We start from the raw sequence: 14,258 nt of genomic DNA, 5'->3' as shown, positions 1-14,258 counted from the left end.
AGATTGCCCTGCAGTCAGTTTGCCCCTTTATTAGGTATCTGGATCAGTATTGTATACTATTTTACATGACATCATGTTTCCTATTCAATCCTCATGGATAAGTAAGATAATGGACTATGCAGAACTGGCAAAACGAACAGCAAAATTTAGAGAATCTAATGGGTGTTTTATGGAAGAATGGGTGACTTTTTTGGACTATTTACTGCAGGGAATATTACAATATGGGGAACATGCAAGCAGGATTTGAGTTATGAGCAACAGAAGTAATTAGATTATAATACTGTGGTTATGATTTGAAGATAGGGTACAGCAGAAGGAGAGAAACAACAACTCCATGGGAAAAAGGGGTGGGAAGTCGACAAAAACAAGAGAAAAGCTGAAATTGTGTTTTGACTGCATATGTTAAAAACGTTGAAACTTAATAAAATATAATTAGAAATAATCATAATCATGATTGGACTGTTACGTTTTGGTTCAAGAGCTAGATTCATGCATATTTGTGAGGTGCACAGAATCCTAGCATTTGATCCTAGAATTGGAAGGAATTTTAGAGGTCTTCCTGACCAACTCCCCCCCCCCCCGCAAGGATCAATGGCTAAAGATGAATCCCCGACAGCTGGTCTCCCAGCTTCTGCTTAAATGCTTCTAGCAAAGGAGTGCTCACCATGTCCTGAAGTAGTTTGTTCTATAGCTGAAACACTCTCTTAAGTCAGTAACCAGACAAGATCCTCTTTGCCACTGTGTATTTCTTATAATCTGAATTTTACAGGGGCAATGCTTGTCCATGCATTTAAATTCTGCTATGCACACAACATTTCTGGAGGAAATACCCCCTCCCCCATAAAGATTATATCCCCTCTTTATTTGCTCTTAGTTTCAATGCACTCTCCCTCTGGAGAGCAATGCCCACTCACTGATGGGAATTTATTTCCATGCAATCAACTTCAGCTCTGAGTATTTTATCCTGCAACTGTTGGCTAAGGGTCCTCAAATGAGGCAACAAGGAAAAGAATGGAAGAAAAATAGTAGCCTGCCTGATGACAAGACAAAAAGCTCCAAAGACTCTGGATTATTATTATTTTTTAAGCAACAATTTTCCAAACCAGTGGGAGGGAAATATAGCTTGAAGTATCATCTTAGCTCATTAAAACATAAGCAAAATGTCCAGATATCAGCATTCAATATATATTTCTAGCAAAAAAAAGCAAATGATGGGTTCACTGCCATCTTACACCTCTCCAAGGGCAGATGGCCCAGCCAGTTAATTATCTAGCAAGTGGCAGAATATCAAATCGCCCATAAACTTACATCAGCCATCCAGCATTTTTGCTTGGAGATTCTTAAGGCCAACTCAGGTTTCGAACAAGCTCCATAGCCAACTCAGGTTTCGAACAAGCTCCATAATTCCCCTCCTCTCCTGCCCTGCCAGTTTGCTGAACTGCATTCTCTGTCTCTCCCTCTCCCTCTCCCTCTCCCTCTCCCTCTCTCTCTTTCTCTGTTTGAATGCAGCTGGCTTTGTTGCAACAGAGATGTGAGCTAAGCAAATAACAAAATAAAAAAGTAAAAAAGCACTTGTATAAACAAGCGCCATCTGATGCCACTGTGCTAAGCAGACTGAGTCATCCATCATATATACATACACATCAACTGGAGTTTTCAAGGCAGTAGGGGAAATGCAGTATAATTAAAACAATTATAACCAGGAGCTGAAGCTGTTCTCATCCAACAAACCTAAGAATATGGCATGAAGTGGAATCAGCTGGACCATGGCATTTGACATATGCCAAACGGAGAACATGTTTTATGATGATATTTTATATAAGGGTTTTGTAGTAGGGATGCATACCAGGGTTGTGTCACTGAGTAAAGTTGTTTTCCCAGCAATAGACAGCACTGCAATTAGGCCACCAGGTGCCCATGTTGCTGTTTCCTCCTGCACCTCACAAGTTTTTTCTGCTCAGCATCCATTTTGGACTTTTCTCTTGTCAGAAATACTGTGAGTCCAAACATGGTACATTATGGGAACTGCTCGCTAGGGCAAATAAATTTTCTGTGTCAGAAAGCTCCAGCTGTGTCAGAGCTTCAGTACAGCCAGACCACACAAAGGGGTAGTGAAGGTGAGGCATCTAATCATAAGCCTGCATTCTTATCAAGCTTATATTTTGATCAGGGCCTGTATCTTAAAATGAGCTTAAAGATTTTCAAATGTTCATGCCAGGCAGAAGAGCAGCTGCCTAAGAACCTTGGCAAAATGTTTTTCCTCCTAGATAAGGGGGCCCCCTGATTTATAGCAGAAAACAATTCTCAAAGTCAAAGGGAATTACAGGCTGACAGCCAAGGTTACACTGACCCTACATATTACAGAAGATAAAAAAAGAGATAAACATAATTAAGAGTGGGTAAATAGTAAAATAAAACCATGTGCCTCCCATTAAACTTGAGCCATATTTTCCTAAGGTTCAAAGGTCAAGAGCAATGGAAAAGCATCTAGCTTTTTTTTTAAAAAAAAATATTTTTATTAAATTTTCACATTTTATCAAGACAAACATACACACACGTAAACAAAGACAACACGTATAAAGTTTCATAACCTTACTTTCCTAACCCCAGTTCTTGACCTCCCCCCACCCCCCTTCATACATCCTAGTTCAGTTAAATTAACTCAGCAAATTCATATCTCTCATCCTTTGCATATTATTATTGTATATATATATATATATATATTTAAAAAACCATTTACTTGGCCAGATTTTACTTATCCAATTTTCTTATAAATATTAAAGCCTTTTCTAAGGTCGACTCGAGTTCCTTCCACGAATTTCCCTTTAATCTTAAAAATAGGTCATAATAATCAAACACAAAAGTCATAAAGATTTAAAAACAAGTTCTCCTCCCCCCCCCCAGCCCCGGTTTCTGTCCCTTCCAAATGTCCCCACATCCACAACAACAGTTTTTAGCCTGGGTTCCTCACATCTGAGGCCTTTAAGTCCTTGTCAGTCTCTCTTTGCCGATCTTGTTGGTAGCCCTTCTCATTGGTCCTCAAGTTTCGGGGAAGTTCCAGCTCGGTCTCATCAGAATTTCTTCCATCCAAAGTACTTGACACCAGCTGCTGCAGAAGATCAACCAATCCATACTCAAATAGGAAGCCCCAGTCATATTTCTTATTTCTTTTAAGTTCAAATATTCCAGATGTTCCAGGGGCTTCCTCCCTCCTCTTTCGCATCTTTCGCAGATTTGTAGTCCAAGGGTCTTCTTCTTTGTATTCTAACAATGTAGGCTTGTGGTTGGTAGTCTCCATCTGTACTAGCCCTTGCTCACTCTCCCCCTGTTCCAAAGCTATCTCTTCTGATTCAGCTGCAGATTTTTCCCCAGTCAAGTCCATTGTGCCTTCAGCAGAGTCATTTATTTTAGAGTTCAAGGTTATGAGTTGTTTACTCATGACCGTAGTCTGCTCCTCCAGTTTTCCCACAAGAAAAAACATTCTTTCTAACTCTGCCTGTAATTTTCCATCTGCAGCCATTGCAATGTTTCAATGTTTCCCCTAGGGGGATTCTAGTTACTTAATAGTCTTTTCCAATAGTCCTTTACTTTGTTATTTCCCTACTTTGTTTCCAACCACTTTAGTTCAAATGTAACAAATTCAGTCCAAAAAGTGTTAAATAATAAAGTTTTTAACTTTCGCTGCCCGTTTGACAGCTCCTTTGACAGCTGTCAAACTCCTCGTTCCTTTTTCTCCAGCTCACATAAAGGACACCCCCGGGTCTGGGGAGGTTCAAACAAAAACTTCTAAAAATCCACTCTTACTCTCCAGCACACATCTTCTTCTGTCAAATTCGTGCAAATATTATCTTTTACAAAACACCAAAGAAAGAACTCTCCACCTTAGTTCTCCGATCTTTGCTTTAAATTTTCTGTAGGCAGGGGGGGTGCGGACTTCCCTTTAGCACATCCCCCGATCGTGCCGAATTCAAGGATAAAGTTTTTAGAGTCCAAATTCCAATCTACTCACGGATTAGTTAAAGTCCGAATTTCAGGGAAGAAAGTCAGCGGTCTCCGGCCATGGCTCGCGGCTTCGCTCCACTGCAGTAGCGGTCTACTCACAGCACCACGCCACTCCCCGTACCCTCTCCGCAGCCTTTAAAAAGGCTCTTCGTGGGTCGGGGGGGCGCTTTAGGTGCCCGCCGAGTCACCAGGTCCGCAGGCTTCCGCGCCTGCGGTTTCTAAGGGTCCCCGCGTCGCCGTCGCGGTGAGACCCGTCTGCAATGGAGCCGATTCCCTCCGGAGCTCGGAGGGAATCCGCCATTAATCGGATCGCGCTAACCCGGAAGTGGAAAAGCATCTAGCTGGCAGAAAGGAAGAGAATATTTTGGGAAGTCTTTTTCTAAAGTTGTTTCTTTCTTAAACTGAGATCCTTTTAAGATTTCTTTTCCTTTTAAAAGGTTATTTATGTTATGTATTAAATATATTGGCTTAAATGTAATTATGCAAAGGAATTAGAAGCTAAGAAATGTTAAATCCTTATGCTAGATTCTTATTGTATATAGTTGGAAGAGATCACAGGGGCCATCAGCCACCAGCCCAGCCCCCCTGCCAAGCAGGAAACATCATTAGAGCACTGGTTGTCAGGCCTTTGTTTTAAAGACCTTCAAGAGAAGGAGATCTTTCAATGATGATCCTTGACATCTGTTTAAGATAAAAATTTAAGATTAACCATCTGTTTTGGAGGGCAATAGGGCGAGGTGAGCTGGTAATTAAGGTTCCTTGTTGAGACACATGTAAGATATATTCTACTTATTTGTCATTTATAGATAGAAGAATATATAGCTTTTTGTTTCCCATAAAAGGACAAGAGGAAATGGGTGTATCTTTTGTGATTGGTTCTAGCAAACAGCCAATAGGAATTTCAACCAGGCTGATTAGACAGAGGCAGCCACAGGAGGAGCAAGGGGGCTGGATTAAGGAAATATAAGTGCTGGCCAGAATGGCAAGAGGCCAGGCCAGAGCTTGGTAACCATATACCACTGTGCCTCATATTTATTTGTCTGACAAATAAATTATTATTTAATTTCTCTATTGCTGCGTTGAATATTTCATTCCAGCTAAGCGTTAACCACAAGCAGGGTGCTACAAAGGTGCTCAATTATTCTTTGCAAAACAACATAATATCACATGGAAATCAAAGAACTGCACTTTAGTTCCCTACTCTAGGTGGTTTCTTCGTCTTCTTTGATTTTTCTGCTTTTGAATAATGCCTCCCTGCTTGGCAGACAGGAGTCATAGAAGACTCTGCAGCATATGCTAGGCTCTAGCTTGTCCTCATTTCGGAGGGGTGTGAAGAAAACACTCTCCTGCAAGAAAGAATGAGTAGCAGCTAACATGAGAAAGAAAGCTAGTCTATTGCAAACATAGCAAAAATCTCTTCCCCATTGAACCATCAAACCCTGTGATCAAAAGAAGGATGTTTTCAATCTCTTGATCCTTGCAGGCTTTTGGGGGGCTAAATCTGTTCAAGAAATGGATTAATCATTTGATGGGCAGACCTTCCTGTAATTCCATTGAAGTCAACTAAACTGGGATCATCTTATTAAAAGCAAACAAAGGAAAATAACTCTCCCGAACTTGTTAGCATCAAGTAACAAATCTTCTCATGGGCAAGGTGTAAATTGGGGGAACACAATATCTTAAGAACTCTGCTAGTTATGGCTTGCATTTGTGTTAAAGAACTGCAGCAGTTGCTTTTGGAGCTTTCCAAATTATAGGTTGAGATCTGCTGTAGCACCTGCTATTATGTTGCCTAGCACTCTCTAAGATCGTTCTCTGGCTGTTTCCTTCCACTGACGGTCAGCAATGTGAGCAGAACCATGGGAGTCAAAGGCACCCAGTGTATCAGGTGACCATAGGAGGCTTGAAATAGACTGTTCAGTCCCCAGGGCATAGAAGATCTTGAATAAGAAAAGGGAGAAATTGTGTGGGATAAATTCAGAACATGCCAAGTTTTGCATTGCACAGAGTTCTTTGTCATACATACATACAGAAAAGAATTTAATGTTCAGTGATACCTCAGTTGTCAAATGTAATCCATTCTGGAAGACTGTTCAACTTCTGAAACATTTAACAACCGAGGTGTGGCTTCTGTTTGGTTGCAATAGCTTCTTGCACTCAGCGGAAGCTGTGTTAGACGTTCAAGTTCCAAGGAACGTTCGAAAATGGAAGCATTTACTTCTGGGTTTTTGGCGTTCGAGAACTGAAACGTTCGACAATGTGGGTGTTCGGGAACCGAGGTTCCACTGTACTGTACTACAAACATTTGCATGTGCCCACATTAGCAGAAGTTGGATATCTATCTTTCTGCATCTATATCTATAGCTACATCAGTTGTCAGTTTGGAATGTCTTGTTTTCTATGGAAGGACTAGAGAAAGCTTTCCTTTAAGGAAGAAGTGGTTACATTTGGACACCATGTCTATGCTTTGAGTTTTGATAAAATGTGAAACATTTACATCAGAGGTTTCCAAACTTATTTGGCCTACCACTCCCTTTTCAGAAAATAAATAAATAAATAACTCAGCCCCCCCCCATGGAAATCTACCTTCTTTAAGCAAGCAAACAGAAGGATGCCGTGACAAATTTGCATTCTTTTATGTATCTTTATTTCTATCTACATCCTACAACATTGTGAAGAAATATGTTGTTGTAAATATAACACCTTGAAGCTTGCAATTGTAAAATTATTTCTTAAAATCCATGGGGTGAACCAGAGTGAAGCCTGCTGCTTCAGTCGGATCTGCCCGAGTGTTGGGACGGGGCTGCAGCCTGCCTGCCATTGGACAAATAGGCAGACAAGCTGCAATCCAATTCCCAAGTCTGGGTGAAACTGGGAATTCTGTGATTCTATGATTTGTAGGGCTCGATATCAGTGGCAAAATTTCCAGTGACATTCGTCTATTGCAGCAAAACCTCAGAAAACCTAAGTTTATTTATTTCTATATCCTGTTCTCCTTCTAACGTACTCGGAGCATCAGAAAACATAAATCAAGGAACAGTCATCATCAAATATATATCATACAAATGAGCAGTTCATTAAAAGCAACAAAATGAGCAGCAATTAATTCTTGTAGGACCCTGAATACGAACAAAATTTTTATGGCATAAGCTTTCATGGACCGGAGTCCACTTTCTCAGATGCACCTCTTCTTCTGAACTTTTTCTTTTTTAAATAAGGGAATACCACCTTGTGAACTTTTCAATGCAAGGATATAATTCAAAGCTCTCTCTGTATGAAAAAAAATAAACCAAGCAATTGCAACAGTGAGATAACAGATCATGGTGAATCCAGGAGGAATATATATGATTTACTACCAGCAGATGGTAGTGTTGGCTCATTTTCCCCACGCCTGGTTCAGAAAGGGTAAGCCAGTGTTACTAGAGAAAGAACGAGAAATTGTACAATTAATTTTCAATAAAAATCATGCTGTCATGCTGCACTGTAAAACACACTAACTGTGGGAGGAAGGAGGCATCTCAACCTTCAAAGAAACATGTAACTTCCCAAGTGCGTCTCCACTTGAGAAAAGGGAACTGTAGGGAAACAAATACATACCGGGCTTTTTGACTTTCATTTACCCCAATGGTGGGGAAACCTTTTCAATGCAAGGGCTGCATTGGGGCAACATTATGGGGACAGCATGCTGGTGCTAAGTGAGGCCAGGTGAGAAAATGTACAGTAGGTGACATTTCCAGCTGTACAAAAGGCCAGAGGTTTACACACACGCACACACGCACACACACACGCACACACCCTTCTTTCTCCAGCCTTCTTCTGGGCATAGCTGTCAACCGTCCCTTATTTGGCGGGACAGTCCCTTATCCCAGCGCCATGTCCCGCTGCTGTCCCGGATTGATAAATTCCCTTAAATTTCCCGGGTTTCAAAAGAAGCAGCTCCTCTCCCTCCCTCCTTGCCGGCCAGGGAGGAGGGAGGCTCCAACTGTGTTGGGGGGCGCACCCATGCGCACTCCGGGAGCTTGGCGGTGGTGTGACGTGTCAGACAGAGACCCTCCGCCACCCCCTCTCTTTCGCAAGAGGTGAGCGTGGCTCCCCGCCACGTGACCTCGCCTCTGCCCAGACAGGGTCTCTCTCTTCTCTGCTCCCATCCCCGTCCAGTTTCTGGGCAGCGGGCGACTTGAGCCCTGCCCACTCGGCTGGGGCCTCACACCAGCTCTGCTGCTCTCCCCTTGGCTTCCCGCCTTGCACCGGTGGCTCTGGCGAGCTGGGAAGGTCAGGCGCAATATTGTATAGATTTGCAAAAAAAAAAAAGACAAGCAGCACAAGCGCGGCCGGAGCGGGCAGCAGGTTGCAAAGGGGGGGGGGGAGGTAGGTAGCAAGCTGTTGTCTCCTCTTCTTCCTTCTCTTCCTCCGCTCGGCTCTTCTTCCTCCTTTCTTCTAGGCACGCCATAGGGCTTGCTCAGTGTCTGTGTTTTTTTGGGCAGCGGCAGTTCATTCACGGCCGTCACTCTCCGCGATTGCTTTTGGGGTGGGGGCTGAGGCTTGGAAACACTTCCTCCCCCTGCCCCCAATCACATCTCCCGCCCGGCTTGCTTGTTGCGCTCCTGGCATCTGCCCTTCTCGTCATTCATCACGGTTGAGGGAAAAAGAAAAGCGGAGACTGCGTGGAGGTGGGGATGACTGATATATATTTATGTGCTTTAAAATGAAATGAGAGCAGGCTTCCACGCAAAGGGTTAAACCCGCCGCTTTCCCTCCACACTCAAAGCGCAACTTTGGCAAGGAGGAGTAGCAGAACTGTTGCTATTAGGTGAGCCCAGAATAGCAGCAAATAAAATCTGCTCATACATCAGCGACTGATAAGACTTGTCAACCAGTTCTTCCATAGTCTTCCTAAATTATAAAGCTCTAAAATACAGGCCAAAAGAGAGTAGGTCTGGAAAGAGCGAGGCATACAATGGGCACCACCAGTGAAATGGCCCTGCTCCGTGTAGCTCCTGCCCTGTCATTTGATAGAGTGCCCACTTGCCCTCCTTCTTGACATGGAATGCTCTCTATTGGAGTCTCCAGGTCCAATACAAAGAGCATAAGAAGGAAGAGCAGGGACCTTGAAGTTCCCAACAGCTGTTAATCAACCAAGCAAGCACACAGGTCACCTTTGTCAGAGTCAGGATGCCTACGTCCTGGCCACGCCTACACCCAATCTTGTTTTTGTACAATCTTGTTTGTCCTTAGTAACCAAAATTATATTATCAACATATACAACATATACAAGCAGAAAAGTTGTTTTCCTTCATTTGCAAGGAATTGTACAAAACAAAGTAGCACTAATAAAGAAAAGTTCCAGGGTAGCAACAGAAAGCAAACTTAAAATGCTTTTGCAGTTCATCAGAACTATCCAGCAATATCAAGTTATAGGAAAACTGGTGATTTGGCAACTTCCATGCACATCACGTGTGATGCTAATTATTTCCCCCAAGAGTTAAATGATAACTAATCAAGAGAGCTATGAGATTCAGGTGAGGGTCAGATGGCTTGTCAATCCCAGCAGGTATATAAGAGGACGACCCTGCCTGCAGCTAGGCCAAGAGGGTTTTTGAGCAAGGTGTTATGGGATGAAGGAGAACAATGACTGGGATCCATCTTGGGCAGGATGACTGAAGGCAGGTTGGGAGTTCTGATGCTGCACTGCTGTGGGGGGGACAAGCCCCTCTTGAAATGACCATGCTGTAAGATCTGGACCCCCTCCATGTAGACTGGAGGTGTAAATAGGTGAATAAACCATTTTTTTAAGCTACGACAGCTTCCACCATGTCTGTTTTCCAAAGGAGCACAGACCCTGGGTGAGTGCCATTTCATTCCATTCATTGTGCAAACTGACCATCAGTTACTATCTTGCTTTCTTTTTTACATGTCTTGGAAGTCAGTTCAGAACATGCTCCTCACTTTGCTTTGGCAAGTTAGGCAGAAATAGGCAAATGTATAAAACGACAACCAGCAGAGGTGCTAAGATCTGTATTCCTTGTATGCAGGGGCGCATAGCATGAGGAGCACTGCTGGGGCAATCGCCCTGGGTGTGTCTAGGGGGGCGCTACTCATGCCACAGAGCCTAGGACTTGCCGATCAGAAGGTCGGCGCTTCAAATCCCCGTGACGGGGTGAGCTCCCGTTGCTCGGTCCCAGTTCCTGCCAACCTAGCAGTTCGAAAGCACGTCAAAGTGCAAGTAGATAAATAGGTACTGCTCTGGCGGGAAGGTAAATGGCATTTCTGTGCGCTGCTCTGTTTTGCCAGAAGCAGCTTAGTCATGCTGGCCACTTGGCCCGGAAGCTGTACGCTGGCTCCCTCGGCCAATAAACGAGATGAGCGCCGCAACCCCAGAGTTGGCCACAACTGGACCTAATGGTCAGGGGTCCCTTTACCTTTTACTCATGCCACCCTCCCCAAACTAGCCCTGTGCTCCTTTGCAAGGCTGGGATCTGATCCAATCCCAGTCTCATAAATCTGAGCTGGCTCAGGGAAGGCTGTGTGAGAAGGACTCTGTGTTCCCTTTGAGCAGCTTTGCTTGGCTGGGATCCGATCATTCACACAACTGCTTGCATTGCTGTTTTCTCCTCAGAAAACCTGCCCTTTACTGCTGAATCAGAGCAAATGTAACTTGGATTTCCCTGGGAGGACGTGGCAGAGCAAATGGAAAGCTGCTCAGATCTGTGCATAGGAAGCGTAGGGCATGCAGAATCCGCATGAACCTGCCCTCCCTAGGCACAGAAGTGTGGACAAGCCCTAAGACAGCTTCTGATGTCTTGAGATACAAGCCCAAATCAGCAGGTGAGTAGATTCCACTCTACCTATGGTTACCAGATTTTTTTCAATGAATCCGGGGACACTTTTTTAAAAAAGAATTTTAAAATAAGTTTGTTCTGGGTATAAGCTTCTTCAGACAGCTTATACCCAGAACAAACTTAGTTGGTCTCTAAGGTGCTACTGGACAATTTTGTTATATTTTTAAATACATTTCGATTGCGTCAGAACAACACAGCTACCTACCTGTTTTTAGAAGTTGTTGAGCTTTTTTGCAAAGAAATTGGACATTTTTGAGCTATTTCTGAGCATTTTGTGACCAGTCCGCATTGGGCTGTTTTGGGCCTTGGTCCCCCTTGAGGATTTCCCACCCTAAAGATTTTTGGGGAGTGCTGCTGACCTTGAGCTCACAGTTCCCTCTGGTGTGTGGATGGTGCTAAATGGGCTACATTGAATTTCATACAACTTGAAACAGTCATGGGTTCCCCCAAAGATCCTGGCAAGTGTAGTTTGGCAAGGCTAGTGTGAGTTGCTCGGAGACTCCCATTCCCTTCACAGAGCTACAATTCCTTGGCAAGGAGCTGTATCGGTGTCCCTGCTTCATGTGCCCTTGCCAGAGGAGCCTGCACATCTCACCTGGTCACCCAGAGCAGTGGAAAAGCAGTCCAGAGAGTGTGTGGGCTTCTAGCCACACCATGCCAGAGTAGCAAGGCATGATTTTTGCCCCCCCCCCCGGGCGCTCTTGACAGAACCAACCTGGCCAACCCAGATTCACCTCGGCTCATAAGGCTTGGTTTCCAGACCCAATATCATATTGGCTGACCTTCTCGGCACACATTCCAGCTTGTCCATATCCTTCTTAAACTGTGGTGCCCAGAACTGGACAAAGAACTCCAGGTGTGGCCTGACCAAGGGAGAATAGGGTACTATTATTTCCCTTGATCTGGACACTGTACTTCTGTTGATGCAGCCTAGAATTACATTATCATTTTTTACTGCTGCATCAGCCTGTTGAAGCATATTAAGCTTCTGGTCTACTAATACCCTATATCCTTTTCATAATGCACTGTTGTCAAGCCAACACTTCCTGGGGTTGCCACCCTCGGTGAAATCTGGCGAAATCTCTCCCGCTCCCCCCCTCACTTCCTCGGTGGGTAAAGCAACCCAATCTTGCCTCTCCGAAGCATCTGGTCGCCCCCCCCCCCAATCCCTCTCTTCTCTCCTCCTCACCTAGCCAAGCGCAGTCCATTGCACGTCTCTTCTCTCCTCCTGCTGGTCACACCGCTGGCCCTGTTGGGATTCACAGGAGGCTGTGTAAGTAAGTCTGCAGGCTTCAGCTTGCTAGATTATACAACAGGCTGCTGCAATACTCTCTGTGGAGGTGCTGGGTCAGAATGTGATTGGCTGTCACCAGTTTAAAAGGGAAGCCTGTCCAATAGTAATTGTGGTGGTGTAGAGGAGTGTCTTCTTTTTGCCTCAAGGTGCAGCCAGGTACTCTGTCTGATTATATGAACTGCTTCTGTAGATATTTGTGTATATATATATATATATATATATATAGCTCACAATAATAAATACTGCACTACACTAAAGAACCTGGGATTCTGAGCATTCTGCTAAAAGCGCCGCGAGGAATTCGCGACAGGCCCCACTGACTTGCTCCCACCACAGGGGGCACAGTTCGCCTCCACCTCCCTCCCTCTCTCTTCTCTCTCTCTCTCTCTCTCTCTCTGCCCGTGTGCCACACAGCCAGAGAGGTTGGGCTCTGTGCAGAAGAGCAGTGAGACTGCCCAATGGTGCAGCAGTAGAGGTGCCAAGCACCTTCTTGCTGCTGGTGCTGTGGCCATCACCGAGCGTGCTGTGCCTCTGGCTGCTGCTGGAGCTGCTGCTGCTGCTGCTGGTATTTGGGGGATGCCCAAGAAGAGTGACAGGTGGGTGGGGCGGCTGCTTGGAGGGCAAGAGCAGTGGCCCAGTGTGTGAGGGAAGGGCCTTGTCCTGCACCTCCTCAGCTTGGCTTTCCCATTCTCTGGGAAAAATCAGGGGACATTAATTAAATTCTGGGGACATTCCGGGGATGGATTTTGTCCAGGGACAGATTGGTGAATCTGGGGACTGTGCCCGGGAACCAGGGACATCTGGTAAGCCTAACTCTACCTGCCTCCTGCCGCTGCTGTAAAGGAAAAGCTAAGCCATGCTACTTCCTGGCAACCAAGCAATTATTTTTTAATCATGTTCTTTGTGTTGTTATTTCAGCATACTTGTGAAAAGAATGCCAGTTGATACCTGCCCGTCAAGTACAAACTGTGACACGCACAGTGCCAGTTGCTCTTCCCGTTTTGCAAGGATGCGATTGACAAAAAAAAATTCTCTAGCCTTAAACAGGACTAGACACATGGCTTCCGGAGGCGGCGCGTCCGGCAATGGCTGCTCTCTTCTAACTGCGAAGAGGGAGCTCCGCAGGAACGGGTCGTCCGCTACGGCGCAGCGGAGACCCACATCGGAAAACCACAGGCAGCATAAGCCTGTGGCCGTGGGACTCGGCGGGCACCAGGAGCGCTCCCCGAAACGTTGAAGGGACCTCGTAAGAGGCTCCGGAACGTAGAAGAGGGTGCGGTGCTGTGAGTCAATCGCTCTTTCTGCGGAGTGAAGCCGCGAAGCTGCTGTCGGCGAGCGCTGTCCTCCTTTCCTGGAATCATTCGGCTTGGAACCAACAACTCGTGGGTAAGACAAGAAAAGATAAGGTTTGGGACCAAAATTTTCGCTAATTTGGCTAAAAACGAGAGACGCAACCAGGAAGTCCGTCTCTTGCCACTGCTTAAGATTTAAAGCAAAGGCTTTGACGCTTGGAGCCTTTGAAGAGCTGTCAAAGGACAATCAATTCTTACATCTACTTAAGCTACTTCAGGACTTAACTTCTGAAAGTTTTATTTCAATCTATGAACTGTCTGATACCTCCACTGTTGGATTTACAAATTGATAAAGAATCCCAGGCAGTCGGACTGCCTAGACACTAGAACTGTCAGATTGCAAGTCTTTGATATTTTGTTACTGGAGCCAGTATTAGCTGAGCCTAAACGGAACTGTTGCTTTGAATTGTTACATCTTGCACTTATTGAGACATTGTTATATATTGAGACCAACTCTGCTAAATACAACTGCTGAAGGTTGTTTGGACATTCTTTTTAAAGTATTGAAGTTTGGAAAATTTTAATAACTGATATTTACAAATTTGACTTCTTCCCTACAATACAAGTGGACTCCCCCTAGAGGATCTTTGGATTTACAATTATATGTGACTTTCCTTTTGGTTTCCTTTCCTCCTATGTGGTTGTTTATCTCATGGGCTTGTGGATTCCCATGAGAACATACTCAGTTTGACCTTGACTCGTAGACAGAAGTGGAATGAGTGGCACTGGGAGACAAACAAGAGCGGGTAAAGCGAAAAAGCAAACAACTTT

General features: G+C 44.7%; 1 protein-coding gene across 3 annotated transcripts in view; it reads right to left on the bottom strand.

The window, feature by feature from the left end:
* The window catches only part of GCNT2 (glucosaminyl (N-acetyl) transferase 2 (I blood group)), a 57,511-nt gene extending 45,388 nt beyond the window's left edge, over positions 1–12,123 (bottom strand). The window contains exon 1 of one of the 3 annotated variants that reach the window (XM_079985041.1): positions 12,031–12,123. In XM_079985041.1, coding sequence (XP_079841167.1) covers positions 12,031–12,049 — 19 coding nt within the window. In that variant the 5' untranslated portion in view covers positions 12,050–12,123. Of the gene's footprint in view, positions 1–1,308; positions 1,394–12,030 lie in introns of those variants that run through there. The other 2 variants (XM_079985042.1, XM_079985040.1) reach the window with 2 other exon arrangements.
* Positions 12,124–14,258: the final 2,135 nt, after the last annotated feature.

Source organism: Podarcis cretensis, assembly GCF_951804945.1.
Source record: "Podarcis cretensis genome assembly, chromosome: 7".
NCBI lineage: Eukaryota > Metazoa > Chordata > Lepidosauria > Squamata > Lacertidae > Podarcis > Podarcis cretensis.
Note: the sequence above shows the minus strand (reverse complement) of the source record. Positions and strands in the feature narration are given on the sequence as shown.